General features: G+C 43.1%; 1 protein-coding gene across 4 annotated transcripts in view; it reads left to right on the top strand.

Annotated features, from left to right (window-relative positions):
• The first annotated feature begins 571 nt into the window (after positions 1–571).
• The window catches only part of LOC125452394 (regulating synaptic membrane exocytosis protein 1-like), a 596477-nt gene continuing 578723 nt past the window's right edge, over positions 572–18325 (top strand). For all 4 annotated transcript variants that reach the window (XM_059645492.1, XM_059645491.1, XM_059645490.1 and 1 more), the window contains exon 1: positions 572–976. In XM_059645492.1, coding sequence (XP_059501475.1) covers positions 822–976 — 155 coding nt within the window. In that variant the 5' untranslated portion in view covers positions 572–821. The remainder of the gene's footprint in view (positions 977–18325) is intronic.

The following is an 18325-nucleotide window of genomic DNA, read 5'->3' as shown; positions in this document are numbered from 1 at the left end:
GACCTCGCACATTTAGGGTAATGATATACAAACCGGAGGCTGGAAGAACACAGCAAGCCAAGGCAGCGGCTCGAGGAAAGGAGCAGGCAACGTTTTGGGTATTATCCTTCTTGATAAATCTAGCGATTTAAAAGCATTTGGTATGAGAAAATGCAAACATAGTGTGTCAGTTGTGTTGAAAAGCTCGCAAATTTCAATGGATTAACAACTTAAAAGTAGAAATTAAAATTCAAGACAAATATTTAACAAATAAAAAGCAAGCTGGTGTGGAGGAGCTCGGGGTTAAGTTGTGGTTTAAGTTGAAAGTGGGATGGGAGGGAACGTTTGATGTCTCCAGTAACTTTAGCACAGTCTCTACTTTATTGAGAATGTCCACCGCCACACAAGACCCTTGTTGCCGAGTTGCAATTTTCCCAATGTGATGGGAGTGGATGCGCTGTGTTTTCCTACTCCGCTTCAATACCCTCTGTTCTGGGTCCCCTCTGTAGCATCTCTGATCTCGGGCATAAACTGAGAAATTCCACCCCCTTCCTTCCATACGCTTTCTTGCGTCAGTGGCGGGGCGGAGCAGCTGAAGCTGGGCTGAACAGCAGTTAGAGCGGATGGTGGAGAAATAAAGCTTGTGGAGGTGGTGCTGTGACCGAGGGCGCGGCTGTTCTGCAGACGATGCTGAGCGCTCAGCGACGAGCGGTGAGTTAAGCGGCGCTGTCTCGGCGTACAGCCGCTGCTCACTGACCACAAGCAGCCAGGATCTGGCTGTACGTGTCCCTCTTCTTGCCCATGTCCCCAGGGGACGGCGCTGGACTGGCACTCCGGTGAAAATGTCAGCATCGCTCGGCCCCCGCAGTCCTCGGCCGCCGGGCGTGCCGGCCGAGTTGCCGGACCTGAGCCATTTGACGGAGGAGGAGAGGAGCATCATTATGGCCGTGCTGCAGAGGCAGCGGGAGGAGGAGCAGAAGGAAGAAGCAATGTTAAAGTAAGAATTTTTACACATTTATCGCTTCCCCTCCCTCAGTGAGAACGCAGAAGATGCTTTAATGGGGCTGACTTGCGCTCCCATATCTGCTACTTGTTTTGTTTTACACTTCATTTTAAAGCCGACCTTTGCTAATTCGAACCGAATTTGATGGATCGAAAGGCCAGGGCTTATAGTCTGTTTTGTTCTGATTACTTGTCAATCAGATACCCTACCCCAGGTGCATGTGTGTGCATTGGTTTTCAAATGTTTTCACCGTTCTGTAGTTCTATGAAAAAAAATGGACGATGAAGGATATCACGTTGGGAGTTCTTTAATCCAGCGATCTAGCTCAGGCCTTCTTCGGCAGGAAGTCGTCTCTACCTGATAATTCTTGTGTTTTTTTATAAATCAGGTAGCGTATGACCGATCCTAATTAAAATCTTGGAGCTACCAATGCTAGACATACGAAGCTTGTTATTCATCTTCAATTTCATTCCTCTCTGGCGGTTCCCCTTCTGCGCGCGCGCACGCTGCTTCCCACAATATTGTATTGGATGCAAGTACTTAATTCTCTTGAATAGTCACTTAGCTAGGGGTGGCCTGAGGTTGTGTCGAAGTTATGATGAAACCCAGCAGGCCAAAGACATGATTAGGTAGTTTACTTCTGTTAAAACTGTGCTTGGAGTCAGCTCCAGGTTTTTAATATCAGCATTTCAAATAAGTGACTTAGATATGCCAGCAGAGAGAAGTAGCACCGTGAAGTTTCGCTATCTGCCACACATAATGAGCATAAATTTGAGACAACAAAGTGTGAAGCTGGATGAACACAGCAGGCCAAGCAGCATCTCAGCAGCACAAAAGCTGACGTTTCGGGCCTAGATCCTTCATCAGAGAGGAGGATGAGGAGAAGGTTCGGAAATAAATAGGGGGAGGCAGACCGAAGATGGATAGAGGAGAAGATAGGTAGAGAGGAGAGTATAGGTGGGGAGGGGATAAGTCAGTCCGGGGAGGATGGACAGGTCAAAGAGGTGGGATGAGGTTAATAGGTAGGAAATGGAGGTGCGGCTTGAGTTGGGAGGAGGGGATAGGTGAGAGGAAGAACAGGTTAGGGACGTGGGAACGAGCTGGGCTGGTTTTGGGATGCAGTGGGGGAAGGGGAGATTTTGATGCTTGTGAAGTCCACAGTGATACCATTGGGCTGCAGGGTTCCAAGCGGAATATGAGTTGCTGTTCCTGCAACCTTCAGGTGGCAACATTATGGCACTTTAGGAGGCCCATGATGGACATGTCATCTAGGGAATGGGAGGGGGAGTTACAATGGTTTGCGACTGGGAGGTGCAATTGATTATTGTGAACTGTGTGGAGGTGTTCTGCAAAGCGGTCCCCAAGCCTCCACTTGGTTTCCCTGATGTAGAGGAAGCCACATTGGGTACAGTGGATGCAGTATACCACATCGGCAGATGTGCAGGTGAACATCTGCTTGATATGGAAAGTCATCTTGGGGCCTGGGATGGGGGTGAAGTAGGAGGTGTGGGGGCAAGTGTAGGACTTTGTGCGGTTGCAGGGGAAGGTGCTGGGTGTGGTGGGGTTGGAGGGGAGTGTGGAGCGGACAAGGGAGTCCCGGAGAGAGTGGTCTCTTCGGAAGGCGGACAAGGGTGGGGATGGAAAAATGTCTTGGGTGGTGGGGTGGGATTGTAGATGGCAGAAGATTTGGAAGATGATGCGTTGTATCTGGAGGTTGGTAGGGTGGTATGTGATGACTAGGGGGATTTTCTTTGGGCGGTTATTGCGGGGGTGGGTTGTGAGGGATGTGTTGCGGCAAATGCGGGAGATACGGTTGAGGGCGTCCTCGACCACTGCGGGTGGGAAGTTGCGGTCCTTGAAGAATGTGGATATCTGGGATGTTCGGGAGTGGAATGTCTCATCCTGGGAGCAGGTGCGGCGGAGGCGAAGGAATTGAGAATAGGGGATGAATTTATGCAGGAGGGTGGGTGGGAGGAGGTGTGTTCTAGGTAGCTGTGGGAGTCGGTGGGCATGAAATGGACATCGGTTTTGAGCTGGTTGTCTGAGATGTAGATAGAGAGGTCCAGGAAGGTGAGGGATGTGTTGGAGATGGCCCAAGTGAACTTGAGGTTGAGGTGGAAGGTGTTGAAGTGGATGAACTGTTCGAGCTCCTCTTGGGAGCAAGAGGTGATGCCAATACAGTCATCAATGTAACGGAGAAAGAGGTGGGGTTTGGGGCCAGTGTAGGCAGTGCCATAATGATGCCACCCGAAGGTTGCAGGAACAGCAACTCCTATTCCGCTTGGGAACCCTGCAGCCCAATGGTATGAATGTGGACTTCACAAACTTCAAAATCTACCCCCCCCCTCCCCCCACGGCATCCCAAAACCAGCCCAGCTCATCCCCGCCTCCCTAACCTGTTCTTCCTCTCACCCATCCCCTCCTCCCACCTCAAGTCGCACCTCCATTTCCAACCTACTAACTTCCTTGACCTGTCCGTCCTCCCCGGACTGACCTATCCCCTCCCCACCTATACTCTCCTCTCTACCTATCTTCTCCTCTATCCATCTTCGATCTGCCTCCCCCTCTCTCCCTATTTATTTCCGAACCTTCTCCTCATCCTCCTCTCTGATGAAGGATCTAGGCCTGAAACGTCAGCTTTTGTGCTGCTGAGATGCTGCTTGGCCTGCTGTGTTCATCCAGCTTCACACTTTATCTCAGATTCTCCAGCATCTGCAGTTCACGTTATCTCTGAGCATAAATATGAGTTCAGTTTTCAGAATAATCTTTTACATTGACAACTACATTTCAGTCACATTTATGGATCTGCTTTTCCAAAATTATGTTTAGCTTTAAGGGCATAAACCAAATCCTGTCACAGATGTGCAGTGCTCCATGACTATTTGATATGCCTAGCATCCTTGTGCAAAATTGTTTGCTGTCGCTCTGCATTTATTGTGTGCACGTAGGTTACAAGTGTAACATGTATGTTACTAGGGTTCAAAGGGTTATGTATTATACTAATATTTTGGAAGAGTGAAAACATTCATCCAGTTTGTTCGAATAGTGTGGTAGAGTTAATTTTACAGTTGAATTTCATTTGACTAAATCCAGCAAAACAAATAAAATTTGGAGATAGTAGAGAAATGCAGCTGCTGGAGAATCTGGGATAACAAGGTGTAGAGCTGGATGAACACGGCAGGCCAAGCAGTATCAGAGGAGCAGGAAGGCTGACGTTTTGGGCCTAGCCGTCACAAAATTTGGAATTGTTTTTGTTCTTATGCTCGCCCTCTGAAACTTTCTGAATTGCAGTTGCTATATGGACAACAAATAATACTTCCAGATTTTGTGCATTTGATTCACATGCCTCTATTATACAGATTGTACATGGAAGGAATCTTATTAATTTTAAATGAAATGTTGATGACTGTACTTTGCTCTTTAACTCACTAACTTATTGACACTAAAGTATGGTACTATGAGGGAACTTTGCCTTAGTGTTTGTTTAATGTTTAATTTTGTTTGGTGTGGTTTTTTAACATTTTAGTAAATTTCGCCTGTTTGGCTTAGCGATGCTTCATAAGTGAAAGCAACAAATGCTGGAGATCTGAGGGTCAGACAGCATCTATGGAGAGAGAGCAAGCTAATGTTTCAAGTTTGGATGACTCAACAGTTGTTGTGTGGAGGGGACAGCGTTTATACTGTAGTTGGGGGAGTGTAACGGTGGTGGGGATGTAGGGTGCTGTTGGAGGAAAGATGTTGATGGTTCTGACTAAGTGATCTGAATGTGGGAATGGCAGAACAACAGTGTATCTGCCTGCCAGACTGAAAAGAGCAAACAATCCCACTGACGGGGGGGGGGGGAGGAAGAGGGCATGATAACAGAGAACGTAACAAGTAAAATTTAATAGAAAGGGAAGAGGTGGGAAAATGTAACAAACGTAATTCCGACAAATCATGTCTAAATAGAGAAGAAAGTGCATTTAACAAAATTTAAGTCTAAATAAGTTTGAGATCTATTTATAATTATGTTCATGAGGTGTTTACATAAATAATTTACAGAATTAGGTACTGTGATAGTCTGTATGTTCATAAATTGCTGCTTTGAAATTTGTGCTTGAACTTGATTTCTGAAGTTTGAGTTTAGGTCACCAGTTTGCTAAGAGCAAGGACTGGAAGACTCAGTGCAATAATTTTAAAGTTGGACCATTTAATGTTGGGTGCACAGTAGATGTGCATATTAAGGGAGGCAATAGTCTGGTGGTATTATCACTGGAATGTTAATCCAGTGACCTGGATAACATTCTGGCGACCCAGGTTCAAATCCCACCGTGGCAGATGGTGGAATTTGAATTCAATAAAAATATCTGGAATTAAGAATCTAATGACGACCATGAATCTAATGACGACCATGAATCCACTGTCTGAAAAACGCAGGGAAGGAAACTGCTATCCTTACCTGTTCTGGCCGCCTTTATAACTCCAGACCCACAGGAATGTGGTTGACTCTGAATGACCTCTGAGCAATTAGGGCTGGACAATAAATGCTGCCTACCCAATAATGTCCTCACCATCCTGAACAAACAAAAAAAAATTTAGCCTCATAGCTTGCTTGATTGTATAAAATCTCATTGGTGATTTGACTTCCTCCTCTTTATTTGCTAGTCTTAACATATACCTGTTGGTTTTTGTCTAGTGATGAAGTGGACAAAGTAATCAGAGCAGCACTGGCTGTCCCAGAAATTTGAAAAGATCTGACAGCATTAGGTAAATTGAGAAGATCAAACATTTAGTTTGAATTTACAATAAGAAAGTGCTTTTCTATGATGCAGGTGAAATATGGCAAGTTGGTCATTCATATAACATGGAACAGGCCATTTGGTCTGTATCCTCCATTCCCTGGCAGGGAAACATGTAACATTCCCTGCCTGTTCCTTGTAATATGTAACATTGCCTTCAGACTCTGCCTGTTCATGTGTCTTGTCTTAAGTGTCTCATAAAAATTGCGATTGTCTCTGCTTCTACCATCTTCCTGGCTGTGTCCTCTGTTTAATGAAAAAACTATCCTTCTACATCTTCTTTAACCTTCTTTCATCCTAGCTTTAATCAGTCAAAACCTGTATCACCTTTCTAACTGATAAAACATTTAACAGGAGGGAGTCAGACAACCATTTTAGGTTTATCTAATATATTCACATCAGTTGTATGATCCTTTGATCTTTTACTTATAAATTCTGTGCCTTGATGCCAGTCACTATAGCTGAGGAAGGAGCAATGCTCCAAAAGCTACTGTTTTCAAATAAACCTGTTGGACTATAACCTGGTGTCATGTGGTTTTTGACCTTGTCCAACACTGGCACCTCCACAATATCCATATCATAAACCTAGTGTTTAAAAAGACTCTGACTATCCACCTTATCCAGGCCACTCACAATTTTATGTACTTCTGCCATTCAGTAAGATTTCCATAACAAGATTCTAGCTAATCTGATTTTAACCTCAAATCCATGTTCCTGCTTAGTCCGATAATCTTTCAGTCTTGCTAAACAAGATTCTTTCTACCTGTGCTTTAAAAATATTTAAGGACTTCTATCACCTTTTTCAGGAGGAGTGTTAAGAGGAAATGAAAGCAGGTCAAAGTGCAGACCATAGCCCCAAAGACCTCTTAAAAACTTGTGGTTAAAAAGCAAGAATTAGATAAAATGAGGTACTCGGCAGATCTGCCTGCACCTTACCATTAACTCTGTTTCCATCTAGCGAGTTTTGAGAAGATTTGTAGCTCAGGTTGAGGTTCTGGATGTGAGTTTGCTCGCTGAGCTGGAAGGTTAGTTTTCAGATGTTTTGTCACCATTCTAGGTAATATCATCAGTGAGCCTCCGGTGAAGCGCTGGTATTATGTCCCACTTTCTATTTATCTGTTTAAGTTTCCTTGGGTTGGTGATGTCATTTCCTGCATTGTGTTTCCATCTGCACAAATGCTGCTGGGTTTCATTTAAGTATCGTTTTTGTTTTTATTTCAGATTTCAAGCGTTATCTGTGACTTGCTTCCGATTTGTGTTGTCTGGTAGAACACTGGTTGAGACTATTCTGACAATCCTGGCCCATTTTGTTGAGTGACGTGCACCCTATACAAGAGGCTGTAGCATCTGTTAACAGAACTCCCTTGTACAAAAAAAACCCTCATTCATTTGACCAGTAGTGACCAAGTGATAATGCAAGATGCAAGCGGTTCATGCACCCTTGGTGATGGCCCACATGGCCTTATCCAGAAAGCATTTTGTCACATCATTTCAATGCCTTTGAAAGTCTCTAACATGCTACTTTTGAGAGTCTTGTTTCTAATTGGCATTCTCTTCATTTCATCTTCATGTTAGATGTAGTAATAAAGTCAAGGGAAGGGTGAAATCAATACTTGCATGTTGCAGCTGAGGTGGGCTTTGCCCTTAGACTTCTTTCTTCATTCACATTCTCCATGTTTTCTCCTCCCAAGCCCCAACTGTCACTCAGCACCCTCATTTACAGCGCTTTAAATTTCCATTCACTTATTTGGTACTTGTTAGTCAGCTCCTCAAAAAGCTACCCAAATAGTCCCATTCTCTGGTTCTTTTCTGTAGTCTTCTAAATTCAAAACTTTCAAACATTTATCCACATCTCTTTTGAAACCTTCTAGGGAATCAGACTCCAACACTGCTTCCAGTAGTGCATTCCAAATCTTGACATCTGAGTAAAGAAGTTTTTCCTTATCTCCCTCCTTTTTTGCTGACTATTTTGAAATTGTGACACCTAGCTATTGCTGTGGCAATGAGTGGAAACACAATATCCTTCTGCATTTTGTCAAAAATGTTCTTAATTTTGATCACCCCTTAATCTTTTCAGCTGCAAGGGAAATAAGCCCTACTTCTCTAAACTTGGATCTACAAAACCTCATTCTTGGTATCATTCAAGGAAATGTCCTTTTCACTGTCTCTGGGACTTTAATATCATTCCTTTAAATAAGGTGCCCAATGCTGGACATAATACTCGAAATGTGGTCTGATTAACAATTTGTAGAGTTGTAGCTGCACTATCTTGCTTATATCCTCTCTACCCCTATCAATAAACCCAAGAATCTTCGATATCAAACCTTAACAACTGTTTCAACTTGCCTAGCCACCTTAAGTGAATGTGCACTTGAACCCAGAAGTCCCTCAGCTTGTACTCCTCTCAACATTATACCATTGAGCCTCTACTGTTTCTTCATGTTTTATCTACCAAAATGCATTAGCTCACATTTTTCTATGTTGAAATTCATCTGCCCGTTTGGCCTAATGGGCAACGTTTGTCTAAAATCACTCTGCATCATTCTCATAATTCATTTTTGACCTTAGCCTAGTACATGTGCAAATTTAGAGATTTATCACTTACGTAAATCAGAAAAAGCAAGAGTCCCATATTAATCCCTGGGGAACACCACTTTCAACTTTTGTCTGGTTTGAGAAATGCACATCTATACCTGTGCTGTTTCCTGTCTTTCAGCAACTTCTAATCCAGGTTGGCAGGCATCTCAGTGGTTAGCACTGCTGCCTGTCAGCACCATGGACTCCACCCTTAAACAACTGTCTATGCGAATTTTGCGCATTTTCTGCATGGATTTCCTCCGGGTTCTCTGTTTACTCCTACAGTCCAAAGATGTGCAGGTTAGGTTGGTTGGACATGTTACATTGCTCGTTATGTCCAGAGATGCGCCAGCTAGGTTGATCAGGCTTGCTAATGCAGGGTTACAGGTGGACTTTTTTTGGTTGAATGATGTGCTCGCACACTTGTAGGGATTCTCTGAGTTTTATGATTTTAATTTGCTAACTGACCTGCTAGCTGGCACTTTCAAATGCTTTCTGTAAGTGCAAATGTACAACATCCGCGACACTATTCACATCCACTGCCTGTGTCACCTTGTCAAACAACTGTTAAATTTGTCAGATATGACTTGCCCTTGACAATGCCATGTTGACTGTCAGTGTATTAACTTAGTTTTCTTGAAATAAACATTTATCTTGTTATGTATTATGGCCTCCATCGGTTTTCCTGCTATTAGTATCAAGCTGCAAGCTCTATAGTTGCTTGTATTATTCTTTGCCCCTTCTTAAGTAATGGAATCACATTTGCAATCACCTAGGACTTATTCTGTGTTCAGGATGCCTGTAAAACTTCTGACGGCTCCATAATTGCTCCCTTACTTCTCGTAGCAATATAAGATTCATCCCATCTGGGCCTGGCGACTCCTACTTGACATGCTGCCTTTTAAGAATCTCATCTTTATCATGTGCTGCTCAGTTGCTAAATGGACACATTTTCATCTGGCCTGTTGTCACCATTTTCTTCTAGTTTGGTGAAGACAAAAGCAAATTATCCATTTAGTACCTCTGCCGTACCCCTGTGCTTCAGTGAACAGCTTACCCTGCTTGTTCATTATAGACCCTAGTCTTTTACTATTAAAATGTTTGAAGATTGTTTTTTGCCGTTTGTTTTAACTCAGTCTGCCATCTTTTGTGCATGCTTCTTGTTAGCCTTCCTTATTTCAGCTTTAGCCTCTCTCCTTTTTATTTGAGATACTCTTCCTGATTTCACTTTCTATTAATCTTCCTGTAAGTAACAGGTGCCTTTTTTCTTCCTTTTTTTTCAGCAATGTCCTTAGTCATTTAGGACACTCTAACTTTGGATACCCTGCATTTATTTTTAGTGTGCACCCTATTCATCTATCCTTTTTGAAGGTCTCTGATTTTCATCCACGGTTTATCCACTAAAGTGCATTTTCAAACAATCTGCTTCAGCTAAAGTTTTAGACCCCTAGGAGCCTGACCTTTCCCTGTATGGGATCTCAATGCTTGACTTATTTTATCCTTTCCCAATTTAATATTGAAACTTCATTATATGATGGTTGTGATTTCCCAAATGCCTCCCACTCTCTGTTCTCCAGCACAGTTCCTTCCCTGATGGGATTGGAGATACGGTTTTCGAAAATTCTCCTGCACCCATTTGCAGGAATTTCTCCTCTTCCATGCCCCACACTGTACGTTTTTCCTAGTGAATCCTCAGATAATTGAAATCACCAACAATCACAGCCTTACTTGTCCTGCAGGTTTCAATGTTGTAGGTCGATGATCAGGTTAGTGTGAATGATTGGGAATCATACTGCATGAAACTGTAGGTCTGGATAGGAAAAATGAGAAATTAGGAAGAGTTAAGGTGGCAATGAATTAAATACGCGGTGGTAAAAGGGGGGAGTGTGGCACTGTTGGTCAAGGACGGTATTACGGTGGCAGAAAGGACGTTTGAGGTAGTGTCTGCTGAGGTAGTGTGGGCTGAGGTTAGAAATGAGAAAGGAGAGGTCACCCTGTTGGGAGTTTTCCATAGGCCTCCAAAAAGTTCCAGAGATGTAGAGGAAAGGATTGCAAAGATGATTCTGGATATAGGAGCGATGGTAACAGGTAGTTATGGGGTCTTTAACTTTCCAAATATTGACAAGAAACACAATGGTACAAGTACTTTAGATGTGTCAGTTTTTGTCTAATGCGTGCAGGAGGGTTTCCTGACAGTATATAGATAGGCCAACAAGAGGCAAGGCCACATTGGATTTGGTACTGGGTAATGAACCAGGCCAGGTATTAGATTTGGAGATAGGTGAGCACTTTGGTGAAGGTGACCACAATTCGTTTAGGTTTACTTTAGCGGTGGAAAGAGATAGTAGTATACTGCAGGGCAAGAGTTATAGCTGGGGGAAAGGCAATTATGAGGCAATTAGGCAAGATTCAGGATGGGGAAGGAAACTGCAGGGCTGGGCACAATTGAAATATGGAACTTGTTCAAGGAACAGCTACTATATATCTTTGATAAGTACGTATCTGTCAGACAGGGAGGAAGTCCTTGAACGAGGGAAACATGGTTTACTAAAGAAGTTGAATATCTTGTCAAGACGAAGAAGGAGGCTTATGAGGCATGAAGGCTCAGTTAGGTTGCTTGAGAGTTACAAGTTCGCCGGGAAGGATCTAAAAGAGAGACCTAAGAAGAGCCAGGAGGGGACATGAGAAGCCTTTGGCAAGTAGCATCAAGAAAACCCGAGAGGTATGTCAGGAATAAAAGAATGACTAGAGTAAGATTAGGGTCAGTCAAGGACACTAGTGGGAAGTTGTGCGTGGAGAGGTGCTAAATATTTTTTGTCAGTATTCACACAGTAAAAAGACAATGTTGTCGAGGAGAATACTGAGATACAGGCTATTAGACTAGACGGGATTGAGGTTCATGAGGAGGTGTTAGCAATTCTGGAAAGTGTGAAAATAGATAAGTCCCCTGGGCCAGATGGGATTTATGCTAGGATTCTCTGGGAAGCTAGGGAGGAGATTGCAGAACCTTTGGCTTTGAATTTTAAGTTGTCATTATCCACAGGAATAGTGCCAGAAGACTGGAGGATAGCAAATGTTGTCCCCTTGTTCAAGAAGGGGAGTAGAGACAACACTGGTAATTATAGACCAGTGAGCCTTACTTTGGTTGTGGATAAAGTGTTGGAGAGGAATATAAGAGATAGGATTTACAGTTACCTAGAAAGGAATAATCTGATTTAAGGGTTAGTCAACAGGGTTTTGTGAAGGATAGGTTGTGCCTCACAAACCTTATTAAGTTCTTTAAAAAGGTGACCAAACAGGTGGATGAGGGTAAAGCGGTTGATGTGGTGCATTTGGATGTCAGTAAAGTGTTTGATAAGGTCCCCCATGGTAGGCTATTGCAGAAAATACGGAGACATGGGATTGAGGGTGATTTAGCGGTTTGGATCAGAAATTGGCTAGCTGTAAGAAGGTGATGGTTGATGGGAAATGTTCATCCCAGAGTTCAGTTACTAGTGGTGTACCGCAAGGATCTATGTTGGGGCCACTGCTGTTTGTCATTTTTATAAACGACCTGGTTGAGGGCGTGGAAGGATGGGTTAGTAAATTTGCAGATAACACTAAAGTCGGTGGAGTTGTGGATAGTGTGGAAGGATGTTACAGGTTACAGAGGGACATAGATAAGCTGCAGAGCTGGGCTGAGAGGTGGCAAATGCAGTTTAATGTGGTAAAATGTGAGGTGATTCACTTTGGAAGAAGTAACAGGAATACAGAATACTGGGCTACTGGTAAGATTCTTGGTAGTGTGGATGAGCAGAGAGATCTCGGTGTCCATGGGCGTAGATCCCTGAAAGTTGCCACCCAGGTTGATAGGGCTGTTAGGAAGGCATACAGTGTGTTAGGTTTTATTAGTAGAGGGATTGAGTTTTGGAGCCATGAGGTCATGTTGCAGCTGTACAAAACTCTGGTGTGGCTGCACTAGGAATATTGCGTACAGTTCTGGTCACCCACATTATAGGAAGGATGTGGAAGCATTGGAGAGGGTGCAGAGGAGATTTACCAGGATGTTGCCTGGTGTGGAGGGAAGGTCTTATGAGAAAAGGCCGAGGGACCTGAGGCTGTTTTCGTTGGAAAGAAGAATCTTAAGAGGTGACTTAATAGAGATATACAAGATGATCAGAGGATGAGATAGGGTGGACGGTGAGAGCCTTTTTCCTTGGATGGTGATGGCTAGCACGAGGGGACATAGCTTTAAATTGAGCGGTGATAGATGTCAGAGGTAGGTTCTTTACTCAGAGTAGCAAGGGCGTGGAATGCCCTGCCTGCAACAGTAGTCGACTTGTCAACTTTAAGGGCATTTAAATGGTCATTGGATAACCAGATGGATGATAATGGAATTGTGTAGGTTAGGTGGGCTTCAGATCGGTTTCACAGGTCGGTACAAAATCAAGGGCTGAACGGCCTGTACTGAGCTACACTGTCCTATATTCTAGGTGAGGCAGTCAGGACTGATTGTGTTAGGGGAGGCATAGTGACTAACTGGTTAGCACTGCTGCCTCGCTGCACCAGCGACACAGGTGTGATTCCACCCTCAGGCAACTATCTGTGTGGAGTTCCCCACATTTGCTCCATGGCCGCGTGGTTTCCTCCCACAGCCCAAAGATGTGCAAGTTAGGTAGATTGACCATGCTAAATTGCCCATAGTATCCAGGGATGTGTGTGCTTGGTGGAGTAGCCACGGGAAATTCAGCGTTACAGGAATAGGGGAGGGGATTGTATCTGGGTGGGATGCTCTTCGGTGGGTTGTTGTGGACTTGACGGGCCGAATGGCTTGTGTCCACACTGCATGGATTCTATGAATCCAAGATTGATTTCTTGCACAATCTGTGTTATTACTTGAATTTTGAGGAGTGTTTTTTATTTGTTGGGTAAAAATATGCACTCCAGAGGGTACAATAAAACTAATTCCATTCTGTCTGATTGTCAGGTGGTCACATGCTGTTCTGATTATTAATTACCGTAATTTGCAAGCACAAAACCAGAAAGTAAGATTCAAAACCCAATTGCTGATTAAATCCAGCTTTCACAAAACCGTGAACGTGGGTTCCTCGCCCCGCTTCCGTTGTGATTGTCATATTCTGGTTAACACATACTTAAGGTTTTCACAGGCATTGAAGGAGAAATTATACTTTTCTTGGGTGCAACTTTAGGTCCTGGGTGGAGGAGACCACCTACCTTCACATCTTTGGACTGTGGAGGGAAACTGGAGCACCCAGTGGAAACCCATGTGGACACGGGGAGAACCTGCAAACACCACACACAGTCGCCCAAGGATGGAATTGAACCTAGGTCCCTGGTGCTGTGAGGCAGCACTGCTAACCACTGAGCCACCATGCCGTCCTTGTTTTTAGTTCTAATACTAGCCACCAGACTACTATACAGCATCTTTATTGATCATTTAACAATTTGGCTAGGTTTGGTCTGACATGCCAACTTTGTGGGAGCAGAAATGGAGCAGTGGTGATGACCCTTCCACTCTGACCTTTAGGTACAAGATCACTTTGTGTATGGTCTTCCAATTCATGACGGCTAACTGGGACTATGAATATTGCTGCATTTAGAGGCATGACTAGAGGTAGCATTGCTACCTGACACAAGGAGCTGTTGGTGCCATGTTTAAAGGCTCACTGTCACTTGATGTGCTGAATCCAGGAGGAAACTTGCTACCTGAGAGCAACTTATAGAAGTTGGGCACCAGCTGGAATCTAATGCATTCGGTTATTTTGCTTGTGGAAATGGAGGGAGGAGGATCCTGGGTGGCCCCACGGTTCAGTAACTCCTGACATATCCTGATCCAGGAAACAAGACAGAAGCACCTGTTTGCTACCAGGTGCACTTTTATTTGGTTAAAAAAACTGTTGATTTGTTTTCCTGAAAGTCCTTCCTTTAGGTTTGTTGGTGAATGGTAACAGGAGTGTTTCCTGGTTATTGCTTCTGCAGAAAGGAATGAGAAATCATTGAAGTCCTTTGCCGATCAAAGTTCGAGGCTAGTGGAAATTCATTGTCACTGAGGAACTGTTGGAGTCTGAAGGGGGTGGGAGCAGGACATGTGGAAAATTGTCAATCAATTTAAGAGTCAAGATGTGATCGTAAAAGAGAAATCATGTTAGACAATTTTAAGAGTTCTTTGAGGATATAACACAAAGCAAGTTAAAGGGAATCAATAAATTGCATGGATTTTGATTTTTCTGTGGATGCCACATCTTATTTTGTGCAGTGAGAAACCATGGTATTTGGGGAAATATGAGCATGGACAGACGATCATCGAGCAAACAGAAAGCAGGGAGCCAGGAATGATTGGGTCCTTTTCATGTCAGTAAACTGATTGTTGGAGTGTCACCAGGTTGGAGCATCAACTTTTCATAATCAATAGGGGTTATGGGGACAGGCAGGAAAGTGGAATTGATCCCACAAACCGATCAGTCATGATTTCTTCATCTGATCTTATGGGTGTTGTTGTGAATCTGTGTCTACAAGTTATAATATGCAGTCACAAACAATAGAGTTTCCTATGATGGAAAGAATTATTTTTCTTGTGAACAAATTTGTAGTTTTTCTCCTCGTTTTGTAGAAGTAAGGAATATAGAAACAAGAGAAAGACCATGTAGCATCTTAATCTGTTTAGCCAATCAAGGTGATCATGGCTGATTTGCAAACTACTTCCATATGTCCAGATTCACCTCTTGCCTCTTAATACCTTTGGAAGGAACATTTTGTAATATCCAGTGATGAGTCCAATAATTGTGAAGGCCATTTCAATGTTCTAGGTCCAGCAAATGCAATGACCTTTCTTTTTGTTTAGCTAAGAGTAAGATTGAGTAGAAAAGGTGAAAAAATGATTGATTGTGAGCTGCCATTTATAATCACATGCAGTGATATGAATGATAAATGTGGGACAAACCAAATGTTCCTATCCATTCCACAACCACCAACGCCACTGTCTCATATGACCACAGAAGGTGCAAACTCCTCCCTGTCACCTGTTCCCTGCTCACCATCTAAGGGCCTAAAACAGTCTTTCCAAGTGAAGCAGCATTTCACCTGTACCTCATGCATCTTGAATATGGTATTTACTGCACCCAATGTGATCAACTCTATATTGGAGAAACCAAATGCAGATTGGGGGACTGCTTTGCGAACACCGCTGGTGTCTGAACAAGGAAGGACCCTGATGTTCATGCAACTTGTCAGTTTGACACCATATTCTGCCTGCATGCCCACTTCTGTCCACAGTATGTTCCGGTGTTTCCAATGAATCACAGCACAAACTGAAGGAACGATGTCTCATTTTCATTTCTAAGCACTTTTTTAAAATAGTTTTCTGGACTTAATATTAAGGTCAACACCATTTTTTAAATTTGTGAACTATTTCTTTTTAGCTTGTATGTCTTTTCTCCACCACATCCCCCCCATTCCACTTACTGTTGTTTCAAATCTGGCAGGAGACGCCATTATTCTGCCGTTCTTGCATTCAGTTAATCTGAACTATTAACAACTTTTCTCCCCCAGCACCCGACATCGACTAGCCCCACTCCCCTCCCCAAACGATAGCATAAATGCTCACCCCTTCACACTTAACTTCAGCTCTCATGAAGAATCAACTAGACTCAAAATATTAGCTTGCTATTTCTCCCACGGATGCTGTCTGACCTGCTGTGATCACTGGCATTTGTTGTTTTCAGCCAGTAAACCATTGCTTACTAAGGCAGCTTATGATTCTGTAAGATTAAAAGAAAATGACTGTGTACAATTGCCAGAAATAGCAATAAACCTGAAGATTGGGCATTTTTAGAAGAAAATGAGGGGGTCCAAATTCTGGTAAGGAAAGGGAGACGGAATATGAAGCAATCTGGCAGAAAGCTTGAAAATGGATTATGAAGGCATTGATAAGTACATGAAAAGGAAATACTTGGCTAAAATGTTGGTCCGTTACAAGCAGACACAGGAGTACAAATGAGAAATGATAGAAAAACTAAACTATTGCTTATCTAACTTTACTGAGGAAAATGTAAGAAATCTCCCATAAGTAAAGATCCAACATTAGGTTCTCCTATTGGTAAATACTCAGCCGATGTTATACTTTGCAGAATGTTGGAGATGGTGGCCGTCGAGGTAGTCAGCAATGCATTAACTACCTTACAAAAATCTGTAGACTCTGAGAGTAATACTGCACTTTACATTGCAAGGTAGAAGTCTCTCCACAATTTAAAAAGAGTGTGCAAGAGAAAACAGAGCTTGTGGTAGGGAAAATATTAGAATCTGTTAAAAAGGTTGGGATAAATAATAAAAAAAATTGTTGAAGTTAATCAAAGTATTAAACAGCTGTTTTAGAAGCATCTACATGTCTTGGACCACATTTCAATACTGCCTAAAGAAAGTGGGAAAATAGAGAAGTCATTTTGTGCGATGTTCACACTACTTCAGCAGAATTGGAGTTCTCACTCTTTTGAAATATAGCTCCTCCATTTTGGAATGTAAGTTGTCTTGTGTAGTGTCATGTGTCGTTCACATAAGGCTGGAACCCAAGGGAGTGTAGCCCCCATGGTCAGATGGAAATATCGGCCAATTGATCTCTTGAACTCCTAATGCTAGTGTTCAGAACAATTTTTCTTTTACTGGGAACAGCCCACAATGTTCATGTCCCTTTGCTTCTCATCAGGCATCTGCTCAAACTGCAAGTGACACCTTAGTCCTGGCTCACTCCAGGACTGCTTGCCTGAAAAGCTTCTGTATATCCTCAGCTACTTGGAATCATCCTTTCTCTGAACATTTTGAAGGATTGCCTGACATTACCTGGTGACTCAGTGGCTAGCACTGTTCTCTCACAGTGCCAGGGACCAGGTTTGATTTCATTCTTGGTTATCTGTGTGTACTTTGCCCACTCTCCCTGTGTGTATGGGTTTCTGACTGGTGCTGTGGTTTCCTCCCACTGTCCAAAGATGTGCAGGTTAGATAGATTGACCAGGATAAGTGCAGGATTATGGTGATAGAGTTGGGGTTAGGCCTGGATGGGATGCTGTTCAGAGGGTTGGTGCATATCTAATAGACTGAATGGTCTCTTTCTGCATGATAGGGATTCTGTCATTCTATGATATGATTATGATTAAGGAGGGCTCGTTGAGTCTTTCTGCACTTAGGCTTAAAGGTGGGATGCCAGATGTATGTTCAGGAGGCAGGGCAGGAGTGGAACCCTGGTTTCCCCAACTGAGTAATTTTGATGTTTACGGATTGTGTAATAAAGATTTATCTCCTTCCAACACCACCAATAGTGCCTGCATGTCCTTTTTTCCTTTTCTAGCTCCAAAAGAGTTCCTATACATGTGAGAAATGGGAAGATTAGAATGGTGATATTTGCATGTCATGGATTCTCCAAGATGAGAGGTGTTTCTTTCCTAAAATTTTGGAGATTTCTGCTCAGATTAGCACTTTTATCAAGGGGAAATTACCAACTTGGTAAAACTGCGGCCTAATTGCTAACAAATTGCTTGACTTCCACTGCCGCCACCACCCCTGAACCACACAGGTCGGGGGAGAAACTTAGGCCTGTGAGTCTTGGATCATGGAAATTACCTCTGGTAGGACCTGTTCACCTTGGCCTTGCAACTAAATGTTTGAACTTGCCTTCGTGACCACCATATAGAGTATCTGAGCTGTGAAGAGGCTGGACATGGTAAGATTGCTTTCTTTTTGGAGCAAAGAAGATTGAGGGAGACCTGATGGAGCTGAATTTGAAATTTTAAAGGGCATGAATAAGTTGAATTAGAAAGCAGCTGTTCCCTTTTAACAAGGAGAATTTGAAAGTGAAAGTCAGGATTCTGGAGGACTTGAGCAAAATTTATTTCACCCAGAGGGTGGTAGGGGTCTGAAATGCACCGCCTGGGGTGGGTGGTTGAGGTGAGTAAACACTTCACCTTCAAAGAGCACTTGGATATGTTCTGGGTGAAGTGCT

Source organism: Stegostoma tigrinum, chromosome 4, assembly GCF_030684315.1.
Source record: "Stegostoma tigrinum isolate sSteTig4 chromosome 4, sSteTig4.hap1, whole genome shotgun sequence".
Classification (NCBI taxonomy): Eukaryota; Metazoa; Chordata; class Chondrichthyes; order Orectolobiformes; family Stegostomatidae; genus Stegostoma; species Stegostoma tigrinum.
This window is presented reverse-complemented; position numbering and strand designations above follow the sequence as displayed.